The 17,131-nt window shown below is 43.0% G+C and overlaps 1 protein-coding gene across 10 annotated transcripts in view; it reads left to right on the plus strand.

Annotated features, from left to right (window-relative positions):
• The window catches only part of fgd4a (FYVE, RhoGEF and PH domain containing 4a), a 46,382-nt gene that overhangs the window by 26,952 nt on the left and 2,299 nt on the right, over positions 1-17,131 (plus strand). For 5 of the 10 annotated variants that reach the window (XM_068723147.1, XM_068723157.1, XM_068723151.1 and 2 more), the window contains 15 exons: positions 7,388-7,540; positions 8,151-8,364; positions 10,750-11,167; positions 13,617-13,706; positions 13,841-13,986; positions 14,158-14,314; positions 14,501-14,639; positions 14,724-14,782; positions 14,879-15,025; positions 15,367-15,539; positions 15,911-15,941; positions 16,039-16,119; positions 16,205-16,330; positions 16,645-16,782; positions 16,941-17,081. In XM_068723147.1, coding sequence (XP_068579248.1) covers positions 7,388-7,540; positions 8,151-8,364; positions 10,750-11,167; positions 13,617-13,706; positions 13,841-13,986; positions 14,158-14,314; positions 14,501-14,639; positions 14,724-14,782; positions 14,879-15,025; positions 15,367-15,539; positions 15,911-15,941; positions 16,039-16,119; positions 16,205-16,330; positions 16,645-16,782; positions 16,941-17,081 — 2,213 coding nt within the window. Of the gene's footprint in view, positions 1-2,093; positions 2,169-2,802; positions 2,947-3,089; positions 3,156-3,194; positions 3,289-7,387; positions 7,541-8,150; positions 8,365-10,749; positions 11,168-13,616; positions 13,707-13,840; positions 13,987-14,157; positions 14,315-14,500; positions 14,640-14,723; positions 14,783-14,878; positions 15,026-15,366; positions 15,540-15,910; positions 15,942-16,038; positions 16,120-16,204; positions 16,331-16,644; positions 16,783-16,940; positions 17,082-17,131 lie in introns of those variants that run through there. The other 5 variants (XM_068723153.1, XM_068723152.1, XM_068723154.1 and 2 more) reach the window with 5 other exon arrangements.

The following is a 17,131-nucleotide window of genomic DNA, read 5'->3' on the forward strand; positions in this document are numbered from 1 at the left end:
CCACTGTGTCCGGTTCTTTATACAATCCCCAGTCTCCACTTCCTTTTTCTCCAATTTCTTTCACCTCCACCACCCTCCATCTTCTTTTTCATCAGGACACCCCCACCCCCCCGACAGTTATGTTCCCTTGTGCACCTCCTGGTTCAGCACAGACTGGGGTTCTAATCTCACGCTGGCCCTTGGATTAGAGGATGAGGCAGGGTTAATCTGAAGAAAGTCTGGGTAGTTGAACAGAAACAGCTAATCCCCCATGCCTGTTGGTAATAGTTATCTGTCACCCTGTCTGTCACACAGGCTCTCTCTCACACACACACACACACACACACACACACTCTGTCTGAGCCAACATGATGGAGACAATGAACACTTTGTGTACAAGTGATACACCAGACATGAACTGTGAATACACACTTTAATCTCATTGAGTGATGTATGGCAGAAACTGGGTCTTTCGTGTGTGTGTGTGTGTGTGTGTGTGTGTGTGTGTGCGTCTCTGTAAGGTGGGAAGCAGCAGTTAGTGTCACTTTGTCCTTGTTTCTGGTATGTGCCTCTGCAACTATTTTCCACCTATGTGTCAACGAAGCATTGAAAAATAAGGTGTGTGAACATGCACTGAAGTAACCTGTTTTTTCCTCTTATTTTCTTAAAATTATCGTTAATGAGAAAGCAGGTCTCTTTAATTACATTACATTACATTACAGTCATTTAGCAGACGCTTTTATCCAAAGCGACTTACAATAAGTGCATTCAACATTGGTAATCAAAAGAACTACTAGTCACCGGAAGTCATAAGTACATTTCCTTTTCCAAACAAGCATCTAAGAGCATGAAGCAGAGCATAACTCAGAGCCAAGGTACAGTGCAGAAACAAACAAAAACAATAAGTGCAACAAACGAATATGAATACAATAAGTGCAACAAACTAGTATGAATACAATAAGTGCTAAGTGGAAGGCTCAGGGTAGTACTTGAAGAGGTGAGTTTTCCAGTGTAGAGAACGGAGAAGGGAAGTTGTGTGGGAGAACAATCATGAGAATAATCATGATGTGAGAACCACGTTAACACGGCTGGAGAAACCTGGCTTCTTTTGCCGTGTATGCATTTTGCTGTTTGTGCATGTGAAGGAGAGGAAAATGTGAAAAAAAGAGATGTGTTCTTGTGCCTAAAATAGAAAAATAAATAAATAAGCCAATTCTGCAGCTAAACAGCTGGTTAATGGTGTAATTCAACCATGTGCTCTTTCCCTAGAGAACCTCTCCTTTCCTTAAGCCTGTCCAAATGCTTAGACTAAAAAAACACCTCAAAGCCGAGAAAATGAAGGGCAGAAATCGGAAATTCAGATTACCAAACAGCAGCGTGTACATTTTGGTTATATTGTGAATACATTTCTTGGATTTCTTGTGTAACAGTCAGTGTAAGGAAGTGTTTGAGTGCATGTCTGTGCAGCCAATGTTTGAGGTCAGAGGTCGGATGCCACTGGCAGCATCTCTGATGACACCAGTCAATCCTGAACGTACGTGAGACCCTGCCAACAACAAGGCTGCAGGAGGCTGGCTGCATCAAGTGTTTATTGGCACCAACCTATTGTTGCACCACCGATATGTGAGCATGAGAATGCCGTTCTGGTCCCCATTGCACAGTCACTCAGGATGTTTTGTAATCTTCAGTGCTTAAAACGCCGACGTTTGCTTCATTCATCTGAAATGTTAACTGAACTACTGAGCTGCTGCAAGTACAGGAATGAACGGAATTTCTACTGGTCAAACTGGTTTACTGGAATGCCTATCATTCCTTTTAATCCTGCTCTGGTGACACGTAACGCACGTTAGTGAATATGCAGGAACAATGTGTGTCAATATATACATGCGAAACAAGCACACACGGATAGCTTTCATATATTCGCAAATAGCAAGAACTATTTATGCATTATCATAGCCGCTAGACTAAAATGAAGGTTTCCTGTGCTGGGTTAGTTCTGTTTTTTTTTTTGGTAACCAATGCGACGGCTCAAAGTTGATGTATAACACTGTCCATTACAGCAATTACTCAAAAGAGCTGGCAACTGTGAGCCTGACCGTCACACACACCAGGAGCAGCTCTGCTCATAGGACAGAAACAGAACATGGAGAATCTAAAGTCGCAGTTCCCTGTACTGACTTCTGCAAAAGGTACATCAAGTTCATGCTACTAAGTAGCCTGTTTTTTGGATCTTTGTTTCCTCTTCTTCAACTTGTATGTTGTTATTGTGTTTTTTCAGATGCACCTTTTGCATAACTTTTCACTTGTGTCAACTTGCTCAGTTTGTCGACTGGTTCTTCTTGGTTGTCTTGTTTTTATGTCTCAAATATTTGCACAGAAAATGTGCCAGAGGAGGAGAAGTTGACGGTAAATTGGTTTAAAATAATAGATTAGAGGCTTTGGGCTTGATTTAGATTTTAGCAGGCAGAAGAGAGAACTGCTGTGTGGCGCTTCAGGCTGCTTCACTGTGGTGTTTGTTAATCATTGATCAGACTAATCAGACAGAACGAGAAGTGTAGAGGCTGTTATACAAGCCGTTTGTAGATTTGCAACTTATAAACTGTAAATGTACAGATCCTGTCCGTTCCTGAGGTGTGTGTTGTCAACCTGTGTGTGTGTGTGTGTGTGTGTGTGTGTGTGTGTGTGTGTGTGTGTGTGTGTGTGTGTGTGTGTGTGTGTGTGTGTGTTTCTATACTTTTTTAAAGAGCCACTTAAATAGGGTGTGTGTGAGCGAGAGTGAAGGAGGAGTCTTGTGCTGCTCTGCGAGTCTTCTCTCTCAGTTGAGTCACTCAGTGGCGCTGCCTGGGAAGATTGCATGGGACCTAAATTTAGTGCTCTTCTGGGACTCACGCACTCTCACAAACACAGCGTGGTCCCTCACCGAGGATACACTCTGCAATTGTTTTCCTGTCTGTCTCAAAGTCCAGGGTGAGTTCTTTCACTGGGATTTTTAACTTAACAAAATATTTCACTTTCTCTGTGAAGATATTCTGGACACGACTGTTTTGCTTCAGCTCGCTCACATTTCTTCTATCCGTCTCCTTCTTTCATATTTCATATCGTTGCTGTAGCTGTGTGGAAGCCAACCAGACGATCTTTTAATATGCCAACCCATGTATTAAGAAGAAGCAGAATTGGTAAAAAGCCTTCTCAGACATTCCCTTTGATATGAACGTGGGGCCACGAGGCGAGAAGGCGAAGCCTTGGTTTCAAACTGTGTCACACACTCGGCTGCTAGCAGGGTTGGGACGCACTGCAAAACACTCACAGGTGTGCCTTTTGTTTTGTTTATTCAATGCTTGAGCTCTCACACTGAAGTATTAGCACACATTTTACCTAAGGGGGTTTTGGACGAGCCACTGTCGGGTGACAACACTTCAGGGAGGTGGTGATGTCATGAGGTAGAAATGTTTCAAAGGTTCACTTAATAGTGTTTGACTGAGACGCTGAGTGGACATTAACAGAGTGGCAAACTTACCCACAGCCATGAGGAGTTTGCTTCCATCCTTTAAAAGAACAAGAAAGTGTGTCTGGCTTTGGTCTCATGGTGCTCTTCTTTGATTGTGCTTTTCTTTTTTTGGAGTCAGTTTTGAGCCATGCTTAGCTCCAGATTGTCAGGCAAACAGCGAGAAAAGGACTCAAAAGCACGAGTCAGAGACAAAAAGTACAAATAAAAGCCCTAACTTGGCAAAAACACAGAAGTTCACACAAGACAGACAGCAGGACCAAAAAACACTGGGCAGAGTCAAAGTTAAAAACACCATAAAAATACAGAACTAATCATTGGACCGCTCACTCAAACTGGCACAGACAAAGGGAGCACACAGGCTAAATACCAAAGGGAGGCTGTTATGTACAGGTGAAACTGATCAGGGTGGGGTAGGTAATCACACCAGCGAAAAACACACGAGGGGAGGAAGTGAAGTATCTGAAATAAGAGACAAAAGTGAGTACCATAATAAATCAGGAAATAACTTTGTGATTGCCATACAACTTTGCACTTGATTGTACACGATTGATTTCATGTCAATCCATCCAATAGTTATTTTTGCTGAGGACCAAAGTGTTTGACCAACAAACCAACGGACCTTGGCTTCCCTGGGGCCAAACTTATTTTCAGCACTATTTGGGATGATTCACTATTTTCGGACCCTGTTTTTTGTTGCGGAGAAAGATGTTTTGTGTAGCATTTTGCATGAGTCTTTCTTTTTCTCATCTACACTGCTGCTGAATGCGAGAGCATTTCTTGTTTGTAGCACTCACTGTGCGGTTTTACATGTATTGAGATTGAAGCAGATGCCTTCAGGTTCAGTCCACTTCAGTAGTGAAGTCAATCTTCAGAAGGTAACGGGATAGTTGCCATGGCAGCAAGTCTAACCATCCTCCAACAAGGACAAGGTCTAGTCTCAGTTTGACTTGTCAAGTCCTCGCTTCCTTGACTGCAGCAACGGTGTTCCGGTTTCTATGCAAAGCAGATTACCTATGTAGAAAGAGCCGTTGTGATGCCATCAGTTAGGATACAAAGATATTAAGTGACATCCCATAATATAGTACTTCTTTGGTGTTATAAAACTAGTCCTTGTCCAGCATAAGTTCCTCAAAACGGCTCCTTCGCCGTCACACAGATGGAGGTGGTGAATCAAAGTGTTTCTGCAGGGTGGCGGCTGGCTGCTACTAATTCACATGGCGGTCTGTCACCTGTGCCAAGCCAGCTTTAATAATGAGAAGATGCCAGAATGTGTGTTACCAGGAGCTGCAGTACCTGGCAAGCACGCCGCATCCGAGAAAGTAAAGGTTCTGTTTGTACTGTCACAGAACTGGCTGTGTTTCTTTACCTTAATGGTTCAGATAAGAGTTTAAAGACGGTTGATCTGATCTTAACTCAAAATCATTTTTCAAGCAATTGACAGAAGAATTGTCACGTGGGTTAAAGGCAAATATGTTTGCATCTCCAGATGTATTTGTATCTGCATTTACATCTCTGTGCTTTTCTTTAACAGTAACACTGAACATACCTGCACAGTTTGCTCAGGTTCAAGTGAAAGCCTCCAGCACTGAGGTGATTTAAAGCTGAGGGACTGGTGTTTGACAGAGTTAATAACAACCCTGCAGACAGAGCCAGGCTGTGGAGAGTGGACCCCCTGCAATCTTCCCGAATAAATGCCGTATGTGGAGCACAATCTGCAGGCGGAGTATTCCTTTTTAGCCATTTATGTATAATAGGGTGCGTAACTTTCTGCTGGATATTTTCTTATGATCTCTTAATGTGGCCACGAGGGGAAGCCAAGCACATAATCAAGAGAAATTCCTGAGGCTGACTTCAGAATTGATAATTGGTAATTTTGGGGCCATGTTATAGAGAGTCTGCTTTCCCAAACGCAGCGTGGGACCATTCCCAGTCAGACAGTTGCTAGAGCTGTTGTCTTTAATTACGGTCAGGCTGTAAAAATAGAAACTGTGACTATGTGATTCTGTGGTTGTTGTTTTTCTCTTTCTGTTTCAAGACTGGTAAGATAAAGATAACTGTAGGGGAAATAAATAAGGGGCCCCAAGCGCTGCTTTGGCAAATAGTAGCAAAATATCAGTAAACAAACTGCATCTGGAAGGGAACACTACACAGTACATATGTGTTTCACTGTTGTTCATATACTTTAGGGCTGCTGCTAACAGTCGTTTACATTTTTAATTAATTTACCGTTTATATTCTTGAATAACAGATTAATTATTTGGCTTATAAAATGCAAAAAATAAATTATTTAATCTTCAAATTGTCATTCAATAGTCCAAAACTTAAAAACTGTATAAACTATCACATTAGACAAGAAGCAGCACGAGCGGCTGGGCATTGGTAATGTCAATTAGCAGTGGCTTAACTAATAAAATAATTTTAGATACATTTTCTGTTAATGGAATAATCGACTAATCGTTTCAGCTCATATAATCTTGATGCGTTTGTCAAGAAGAGTGGATCTTATTTTATTTTCCTGTGTTCTTCTCAAAGCACAGATGTTTTTAGTTTGATCTATTTTGGGACCTGAAACCGTGTCTTTCAAGGAATTTAGACCTCTTATCAATCATTTATATTACAGGGATGGAAATGTCTTTTTTCATATTAGCATCAGTGCCAAACGGAGGAGGAGGACCTAACTTTCCAGTACTGTGGACCTTGAAAACAGAGCAGATACAAATACAAATAGTCAGAAGTTTTGTTTTTTGTGAAAGTGTAAGCCTGTATCTTTTAAGCTCCGCACTACAGCTATTCCACTACACACACTGTTAATCCATACCTGTTAACCAAGCTAAGCTAAGCTGCATCGACGTCTGCATCCAACTCATACATCAGTGCCACTTGTTAAATCACACACACGCACATCGAAGTAACCACCTTAAATGGAGACTAATGGACGTATACCGTGTAAAATAATGAGAGCGCCGACTGGCTCCTGGCGATGTAGTACCATATATGGAGATTTGCCTAAGTACACACGTTTCACTTGCATGTGCATGTGTGTGCGCTGTGAGGTTTAGAGAGAGAGAGAGGTAGAGTATATTCAGGCTGCTGTAAACACTGCCAGTCTGTGTCTGTAGCACCATTAAATCAGTCTGTCTGCTCTATCTAAACACCGATGCTGTACCATCTGTGGCCAGCTGGTAAAAGCCCCGCCGGAGCTGGTCATCAATGGGATCCTTAGCTGGATAATCAACTGAACTGTCTGACACTCTTTAATATTTAGCCTGCAGCTGTTTATCATAAGCATATTTGCAGCAATGATTATGTACAGTATGCCCTGTAGTATGAAGGGATGAGATGTGGGAGGAATTCTTTCTCAGTATGTGAGACACACTTAAGTTTGTTTTAGTTAGTTTTAGTTCTTGAGTGCTTACAGCATTTCCTTTACAACTGCAATCCCACTATTGCATCAACGGGAAAGTTCTAACGTGGTGTAAATGTCATACTGTCATTTGCAAAATGAATAACTGCCAGAAAGAAGAACATTTTCATAGTTCACAAGTGTGGAATGAAGAAAGGATACAGCCGTGCCTCACTATCATCTGAGAGACGATAACAGTATTGGTGCCTGTGTAACTAACAATGCACTGTTGCTACGTATTTGTGTCGTGTCATTTTTTTGTGGTTAAAATGAGTGTTGCTTAGTGTCCAGGTGGTCCTGGTCTTGGCCTGCACTTAGTCATTCACCATCTCTCATTTCCTGTCACCTGTTGTCAACGTCACATGTTTTTGTCTTATCAAGAGCCTGTCATAATCTGTAGCATCAATCTCATTTCTTTGCCCGTGAACACGAGATGATGAGATGTTCTTGTTGTAATGGACGCTCTCTCTCTCTCTCTCTCTTTGTGTGTCCTTCAGCTCTCGGCAGCAGCCCGGCGTGCGAGCGCAGCAACACACCCAGTGTGCAGGCGTGTCTGAGTCGAGCAAGCGGTGGGACGACTGACAAGAGCAGGGGGGGGGTCAATGGAAGAAGCTCTTGCTGCAAGCAACGGCTGCTTTCTAAACCAAAAGGTACACGACGACTGCTCACAGCCGTTCGGCAAAAAACACTGCACAGTGGGAGGGTCAGTGGACACAATTGTATCGGTCTGTGATTCATATGTGAACGCTGAGTGCTCTGTCTCCAGTGACCTTTCTCCCGCTGTCTGACCGGAGGACTTACAGTACAGGACTCCAGGGAAACAGTGAAAACAGGAATAGAGTTATGTAAATAGGCCTGGGATCAGTGAACCTTGAGCCTTGTTCCTTTTTTTTTTAATTTGAGTTCAGTAAATCATTCTACACAGTACACAGATAAGGCGAGAGACAGAGCTCCATTCTTTCTGCTGCTGTAAATCACGCAGGGAATTTGATTCCTAAAACATGTATGTGAGACAAGTAAAACTGCTCAGTTATTCTATGCTGAGCTGGGTCACTTGTTTGTCACTTTCAGGGTGTTAAATACAGCTCAGTGCCCTGTGTGTGTGGTAACAGTTGGGGTAGCTTATACTGCCCTCTTCAGGCCTAAACCGACATTGCAGAGACATATTCCCTGATGAGAAAAATACAAGGCAGTCATCTGCATCTACCAGCATCCAAGACGGTCTCTAATGTTCAAAGTTTTCCTCTGTCTTCTCTGCAGTGCCTGCAAAGCCGCTACATCTCCAGAGCCCAGTGACGGAGGTCAAGTCCCCGCTGGGCCACATCCAGAAAGCACCACTAACACCGGGCATGGAGGAGGAGGGAGGAGGAGGAGGAGGAGGAGGAGGAGGAGGGAGAGGAGCTGTGAACAGGGAGAAAGTCAGGGAGAAACACTCCAAAGTCTCAGACCTCATCAACCGCTTTGAGGAGAACAGGTAGGGGCTCTTTACTCTCTGTTGGTGTGAGTATAAGCTATAAAGAGAGTACAACATAAATAAATAAGGAGAGTTGAGTTGAGTATGGGACTCAAGGTTTTGTGTAAGGAATTGCTTATTTCATTTGATCTGAAATATTATTCAGTGCAAGTGGTTATCATACAGATCATATCATATCACATATCATGTCATCACATATCATGTCATCACATCATCACACAGCCTTTTTTTAACCATGACACATTGGTTCCGGTTGAATAACTCTATCTACGCCGCTTCATAGCTTTTGTAACAACACAACCTCACTCTGGCTCTCGTAATCACAGTGACGGAAAACTTTGTCTTTCCCAATGTTTCCTATGCCGGTTATTTCAGGGATGAAAAGCAGAAGTCCCTCGCTTTTAAGTCTTCAGCCTGACTCACTGATAGACGAGAGCCGTAGACAGAACAAGCTGAGATTAGCCACTTGCCTCTCGCAAGCCAAGCGTTAGCAAAGGGGATGAAAGGAGATTTGTACAGGCGAGGGGAAACACAGATCCTCATTCAGTTGTGGGACTCAGTGTTGCGAGATGAAGCCCAGGAGAATGAGGTAGGATCTCTCCGACTGTCTCAACTTGAATGCCTGTACTTTGATCTTGTTGCCTCATAGTTACTGTACATGGTGATTTAAGTATTCTGTTGGCTTACCATTGTTTCCCCCTTTTTTTTGGTGCATCACTTCTTGATTTATTCCAAGTCATGTAAGTTTTGGTTGTAGCTGAAGCCTTGTCTATGAGAGAGAGGCCCATTGAAAGCAGCGAGAGGCACAACAATGGTGTCCTTGTCCCAGCTGCTCATACAGTTGAAGCCAAAAATATTTGATCCGCAGCAGAAGCATGTCCACTAAAATTTCACTCAGTTTCTTCAGTCTCTAGTAGCCTCATATTCAAACTCATCACTGGCTTGGATCCCTGGGAACAGAGTTACAACATTCACCTTACCTTTCATCACATTTAACGGTGTTGATGTGAGGTTAATCAGAGAAATTGGGTGTATCCCTTTCATAGAGGGATTAGCCCTCTAGTGGCCTTGGAACAGAATGAAGAGAAAGGCCCCCAGCTTCCGAGAACAGAATTAGCCTACTAATATACTAATCTGGTTCACATGGCACTTAAAGGCACCTTAAAGGACTGCCACATGGCAAGTGAAGCTGCTCTTAATTCTCGCCTATAGTTCAGCCTATTTTAAAACTCTGCCATGTACTGGAGCGCTTACTGTGCTATTTCTATGCAGAGAGGAACTGCACCTACACGCCACAAAGTGTGTTTCTCTGAAAACGGTATTAAACTGCAGCTAATCATGGTATTACTCGGTCTTCCTGTGGATAATATCGTTTTACGCTCAAACACACTCAGGTGGCCCGACAGCCCAGAAGTGATTAATCTGTGGAGTGTTTCACCAGCCCGTTGTTGTTCCTCTATTTATACATACTTCCTGTTTCTACTGGACACTGATAAGCACAACAGTTGAACGTCGCAGAGGTTAAATATTCACCTGCTTGGCTGGTGTTTTTGTAAAGGTTAGATCACGTATATCTTGCTTTCTTTCTGTAAGAAATAGTAAGTGCTATCAGTTTTGCCTAGATCCGATTTTTGACCAGTTGTACGAGAGATGTGAGAGCAGCAAAATGGAGCTAAGATACAGTAGCTGCTGTAAGACTGGACGTCTGGCGGGTAATTTACAGGGAAACGGCTGGACTGACTACCGGCTCAGGATGTAGAGCAGCTGAATGGTGACATTGTACATGCGTGTGTGTGTGTTTTTTTTTGTGTTTATCTTGCTTCCGTTCCTGTGCAGTATTTCAAATTGTCTCGTGCAAACAGTTTCATTTCATTCATGTTAAAACAAAGATTGGTAGAGATGTTGTAGTGTATGTATACATAATGTGGGTTCTCTTTGGAAGTAGGACAGCATCTACCTCTGGGGAGTTGTTGTACCTCTCCCCCTCCTCCTGTTCTCCTCATTACTGTACCTCCATTCCGTCTTTGCGCTGCGCGCGCACACACACACACACACACACACACACACACACACACACACACACACACACACACACACACACACACTTCCTCTGCAGCACACCAGCTCTCAGCAGCCTCATAAGACAGAAGGAAGTTTGTGCATCTCCACAGTTTTATTTTTAACTCTCACACTCAAGTGCAAAACCTCTCTGCTTACCGACACGTCCATACTCCCCGACCAAACATGCGAGTTTGAGCAGCTGCTGAACCGACTCCTGTAATTTTTCTACTACTTCTTTTCCCTTTTTCTCCAATGTTCTTGTTAGTTAACACTCTCTTTTTTTGTGCTCTTGACCAACTTCCTCCTGTCCCTCTGTTCCTCCAGCAGCACAGAGAACAAGAGAGACGGCTCACCGCTCAAACAGATCAGCAAGTCGTCCAACTGCAGCCCAGCTCACCGCGCCTACGAGAAGCAGACGGAGACCGCCGGGACTCAGAAGAACCACTCCTCCGTACCAACGTCGCCGCAGGATGCCCACAAACCGGCGGCTAACGGGACGCTAGCTGAGATGGAGCAGGACAAGGACATGGTGGATAAACCGGAGACGAACAGTGACCGTGTGAGGATAGAGACTGCTGAGCTGGTAAACGGTGATGTGGGTTGCAAGAGCACAGAACAGACTGGTGATCATTCACCTCCACAAACAGACAGGACTGCTACAGAAAGCCACACTGAGAAGGAGGACAGTGGGACTGAAATGGAAAGTGAGCATAAGAGCGAAGAAGGGAGCACCGACCACAAGGTACGTTTAACTTTGTTGCCCTTGCACTCAAGTGATCTGTGTATTTACATCCTTTGTGTTATATATTTACAGCCAGACAGCTGCCTCGTTGCTCTGACTCTGCAGTCTCGGAAAGACAAACAGTCAGCATTTATTTATGCTCTGGGCTTTCAGCACAATTAAATCTTCTGAACTAATTAAACTCTGGGTCACTCCACCATCGTAAGGGTAGAGCTACAGTGTGTGTGTGTGTGTGTGTGTGTCTGGGCAGTTATTTTCTACGAAAGCTGAACAGATGTCCAATGCTTGAGCAGCTGAATTCATGCCTCGCCAACCCCCCCATAGAGATTATAAATATCTCAGGTTCAGATTAATCTCTGTCAAACAACAGTCTCTATGGTATGAGAGAGGAAGAGCCATGAACAGTGCTTTCATTCACCCCAATGTTCAGTTTAAACAACACATATATTTGCTGTTGCTGTTTGACTTGAAAGGGACCTTTGACAGGCTGACACTCTGAGCCATTGCATGTTCTCCAGTCAAATCTAACGGCTAGTCAAGATATTACAAATATAAAGTTTGAGTAGCTTGGTTCCAATTATTGGATTTCTGATCATTTCTTTGTTCTGTTTGGAAACATATTGAATGAACATACAGTAAAGCTTCTCTTTGTGTTGGTTAGTTTAAAACAACTTCTTAGATACTTCTGCCACGTTATTGCCCTTTATTTGTGCCTTCTGCATTGGTGGAACAAATACTCAGATCCTTTACTTAAGCAAAAGTACCAATAAAACCATGTTAAAAAACACACTTCAAGCAAAAGTCCTGCGTTTAAGTAAAAGCACAATATTAACTGCAAACTGTATTTAAAAGAGACAATTTAAAAAAAAAAAAAAGGTTAAAGGAGATGGAGCAGAACCAGAGCTGTCATGATTTTAATTTCAAGCGTTCTTCTTCCTTGTCAGAAATTGGCCCTACATTACCCACAAATCAAATTGTCCGCTGGCGGTTTGGTCAGAGATTCAGGTGTGTTATGCTAGCAGCTAATGTAGCATCGAGCCTGTAGCCTCAAGTAGAGATGAGGAGCAAGCTGCTCCACACCTCCAGATTCTTTTGTTTTCAAACTTGTAGTCTTCAGCCCCAACTGACACCGACTGAAGTGACATCACTTGAGGACATTTATCAGACTAAAAGTGTTTTCTGCAGACAAATGCTAGTTAAGTCCAGTGGTGGGACCCTTCAGTGTGTGACAAGGTATACCTGAGGGGTTGTGAGCTGATTAGTGGGGCAGGAAAGAAGAAAACACAATGTTCTGCTTCATATTTTTCTTTTCTAATATTTGCATTTTATGTGGAATATTGAAAACAAATTTTGGCCATGAGCAGTTGCTGAAATGAAGCAATCGGACAAGTTTCACTCTGGAACTGCTAACAACTCATAGATATCTGAAACATGAGGAGGGGCCCCGATTACACACTGCTTCTCTGTAAGGGGTCACAAGTCTAACCGATGGGGAACAGCTGGTTTCATCTTTAACATTACATTGTAAACGCTTAAACATATGCTTATCATATGTTTTTTCGAAATATTTAACAACTTTGACCTTGAGAAAAATAATTTCTCAGAGAATTAGCAACACTGTGGATGTATTGACAAGTGAATAGTGTAGAAATATGAGACTGATTGCTGTCAGATCATTTGAGAGGAGGATACTAATTCCTTGTGGTTATATACAGTGTGAGAAAAACACACATTTGATCACCAGTGTGTGTGGGAGATATTTTGTAGTGTACATTTTTAGGCTACAGTTTGTTACATCGATTGGCCTCTCACACTAAGCTGTGTTAAACGTAATCGTGTCTTTGTTTGATTTGGTGTCATTTCCCTTCTTCCATAATTTCGTTTCCTGTTCTGAGGGCTCCTGCTGCACCGCAGCCCGGCCCAACATCAGCTCAGTGTTAAGGAGAGACACACACACACACACACACACACACACACACACAAACACAACAGTGAGACATGGTTTAACACAAAGGCTGCACCCAAACAGGAGACGAGTCACTGAGGCGTTTAGCCTGAATCATACAATAAATGCATGATTTACAGTGAACATTTTTTAACTGAAATGCAGAAAATGCAACAGGTAGATGAGATCAGTTACCTGAACCAAACAGGAACTTGCAAATGACAATGATGTGGGAATGAGCACTGAGCTGAAACAAATGAATGCGCTTCAGACATTTTGTCCCACACTTCTGCATTATTCTCATTCAGCTCAGTCGGTGTGTTGAAAAACTTATTAGGCCCATTATTATATTATATATTAGACTGAAACGGTCATTATACGGACTACAGACTCTCGGGCTCAACAGAATAATCTCACTTACTTTCATACTTCACTCATTCATCTACGACCAGATTTTATTTAGGATTGCCTGTAAAGACTGATTAATGTACCCTCTGCTTTCAGGAGACAAATGAACAGAAACTGTTTAAGATCGCCAGTGAGCTCTTGCACACAGAGAAAGCCTACGTAACGCGACTTAACCTGCTGGACCAGGTGAGGAACTCAGTGAAAGCGACAGTTCACTTCTGTTTTTTTTTAAGGGGTTTACCCGACACAGGAGGGAAACCTTATTAACTTCTCAAACGTTTGTCACTTAGCAGTTCTGCGTTGTATGCAACTCTTTTCAGGTATTCTGTGCCAAGCTCATGGAGGAGGCAAATAAAGGGACGTTCCCTGTGGAAGTGGTGAAGAACATCTTCTCCAACATCAGCTCCATCAACGCCTTTCACAGCCAGTTTCTGCTTAAAGATCTGGAGAAACGCATGGGAGAATGGTGAGCTTCATTAAATTAAATGCGATGGGGTATCAATCTCTAGCTGCCTGCACATTGCCTCTTTGTAGTGAAACCAACTCTCATACACTGCTGCAAACTCATGTACACATAAGCATGACAATTATTTTGAAATCATGATTTATTTACCTCCTTCTCTCCCTTCCCCCGCAGGGAGTCCACACCTCGCATCGGAGACATCCTGCAGAAACTCACACCCTTCCTCAAGATGTACGCGGAGTACGTGAAGAATTTTGAGAAGGCCATGGAGCTGCTGAAACAGTGGACTGATCGTTCGCCTCAATTCAAGGCCATCATTCAGGAGATACAGGTACTGCACACCAAATTCCAGTCCAGAAAAAAAAATGCTATTTTATTATTGCAAAATCACTGTGATGCTATGACAATTTCACACAAATGTTTAGTAGGATACAATTTTGAAATTTTGGACAGACAACTGCAACATGACTGGTTGGTATTGGCGTTAATTCTAGTTTTTTGGGTTATTCCTGGACAGAGTCAAGAGGTCTGTGGCTTCCTGACTCTTCAGCACCACATGTTGGAGCCCGTGCAGAGAGTCCCTCGCTATGAGATGCTGCTCAAAGACTATCTGAAGAAGCTGCCTCAGGACGACCCTGACCGACGAGATTCAGAGAGTAAGTCTAGATACTTCAAATTCCCACTCCAAGGAGTCATTTTTTATCTCACTATATTTAGGTAAACCATCTTTTTTTTTCCAGAATCATTAGAAATTATCGCCACAGCAGCTACTCACTCCAACAGCGCCATTCGAAAATCTGTAAGTCCAGACGTTTTAAACCTTTTTTCTTTTAGACTTATAAGACAGAATATCACATTAACGTCCAACTAACATAAATGTCCCGTCCTCTTTTAGGAGAATCTGAAGAAACTGATGGAGATACACGAGATGCTGGGTGAGGAGGAAGACATCGTCAACCCCTCTAACGAGTTCATCAAGGAGGGCCACATCCTGAAGCTGGCGGCCAGGAACACCTCAGCCATGGAGCGATACCTCTTCCTGGTGAGAGAAACTGTCAGGCATGAAAACGTCTTCTTATCTAATGAGGGAAACGTGCTGAGGCGAGACTTTGTCTGCACAAGTCAATTGAAACAAGTGAATCATTTCCAGCCAGGAGCACCTCTGTGTTAAGACACATCAGGGGCACATGAGCAAGTCTCTCAATTACTGAGATTGCCAGATGATGCGATTACGTCCGGGCGGTTTCTTATTAGCTTCAGGCTGAATGTCTCCCATCTGTGTAATTCAGGTTACCTGCAGTGTTGAGCACGGCCCCCTTCGGAAGAACTGGAATAGCGCTGATCCGTGCTCAGTGAAAAACTTTTGTTTCTTGTTCTTGCCAGTTCAACAACATGCTGTTGTACTGCGTGCCCAAATTCAGTCTGGGAGGGACTAAGTACACGGTGAGGACGCGGATCGGCATCGACGGCATGAAGGTCCTGGAAACGAGCAACGAGGACTACCCTCATACCTTCCAAGTGTCGGGGAAGGAGAGGATGCTGGAGCTGCAGGCCAGGTACATTTCATGCAGAATTATTAGAAATAACACAAGAGGAGGTCATTTAAAAAAATGTCCTTTTATGCAAACTCCGTAAGGTGCAAAAACATCCCAGCCCCTCCCACATTGAAGTATGTAATTGTATGCAATCTGGACCCTATACAGTATAATTTTACATATATACAGTAACATTTTACATATAAATGGTAGACCACTTATAAGCACACCAAAACTCCATATTTAAATCCTGTAAATCTCTAAATACTCGTTGACCACAGCTAATTGCTATGTTGGTATGACTTGGTGTTAAAACAGGACTATCACATAAAGTTATAGCTTTACTTACATAAATATGTTTGAACGCTTATGGCTTTATTTGTCTTCCTCAGCTCAGAGCAAGACAAGGCCGACTGGATTAAGGTACAATCAATATACTTTCATTTTCTTATTTGATTATATGTTTGAACGCCATGTAGAAAGAGTGACACGTGACTCCGATGTCGTTGTTGTCCTTCAGGCTTTCCAGGAGACCATTGAGATCTTCCAGCAGAAAAACGAGTCATTCAAGAATGCATTGAGAGAAGTGGACGAAGTGTCGGTCAGTGTTGCATCACAGCTGCATGCACAGTTAAACTGTCACTGTTCTTTGCCGTCACACTGAGTACGCTTTTATTTTGGTACAGAATGCAGAGCTGGGGAAGCGTGCCCCTCGCTGGATCCGCGACAATGAAGTGACAATGTGTATGAAGTGCAGGGAGCCTTTCAATGCTCTGACACGGCGGAGGCACCACTGCAGAGCCTGCGGCTATGTAAGCAGTCTTGATGCCGTTAAGCCATGTATAATGAATGCACAGAAGGTGGATGAGAGAGAGCGTCCATATGGGTAGTCGAGAGCAACAGAGAACTGTAAACATTCAGAGGGAAAATATTGATTTCATCAAGTCTGTAAAATACACAGTATTTTTCTACCCTGATTGCTTTTTACCAAAGAACTCAAATGTTGATGAGACTAGTCACCTTTAAATTAAAGGGATTAAATAAGATAATACATTTAAGTAATAATACAGCATGGTCATAGTTGATTGAATGATGCTTAAAGATCTTCTCTACTTCTCTCTTGCAGGTGGTGTGCTGGAAATGTTCAGACAATAAGGCTGCGCTTGAATATGATGGCAACAAGGTGAACAAAGTCTGCAGAGACTGTCATTCTATCCTGAGTGGAAAAACGAAATCCGAGGTCAAGAAGAAGGGCATCCTGGAGGTGAGGAGGAGATACTGATGCATACATTAATACATGCATGCTGGGGTTTGTTTTTTAAAAGAGGAGATAATTGACAATAGGACGTCGCTAACTCTCATTTTTGAGCTTGAGTTGCTTTATGATTTCTTGCTAATATGTGGTCGTTCCTCTGTGTGCAGATCGAGGCGGCTCAGTTCACAGGCAGCAGCATCATGTGCGGCTTCCTGCAGTACTGTGAGAAGAACAAACCTTGGCAGAAGGTGTGGGGCGTCATCCCCGAGAAGGACAGTCTGGTGCTCTATCTCTACGGCGCTCCGCAGGTAAAACACCGAGAACATGAAGGGAAAACTTTGAGTCCCCATACGAATTA

Source organism: Cebidichthys violaceus, unplaced genomic scaffold (assembly GCF_023349555.1).
Source record: "Cebidichthys violaceus isolate CVI_PGR_0920_01 unplaced genomic scaffold, fCebVio1.0.p SCAF_3, whole genome shotgun sequence".
Lineage (NCBI taxonomy): Eukaryota > Metazoa > Chordata > Actinopteri > Perciformes > Stichaeidae > Cebidichthys > Cebidichthys violaceus.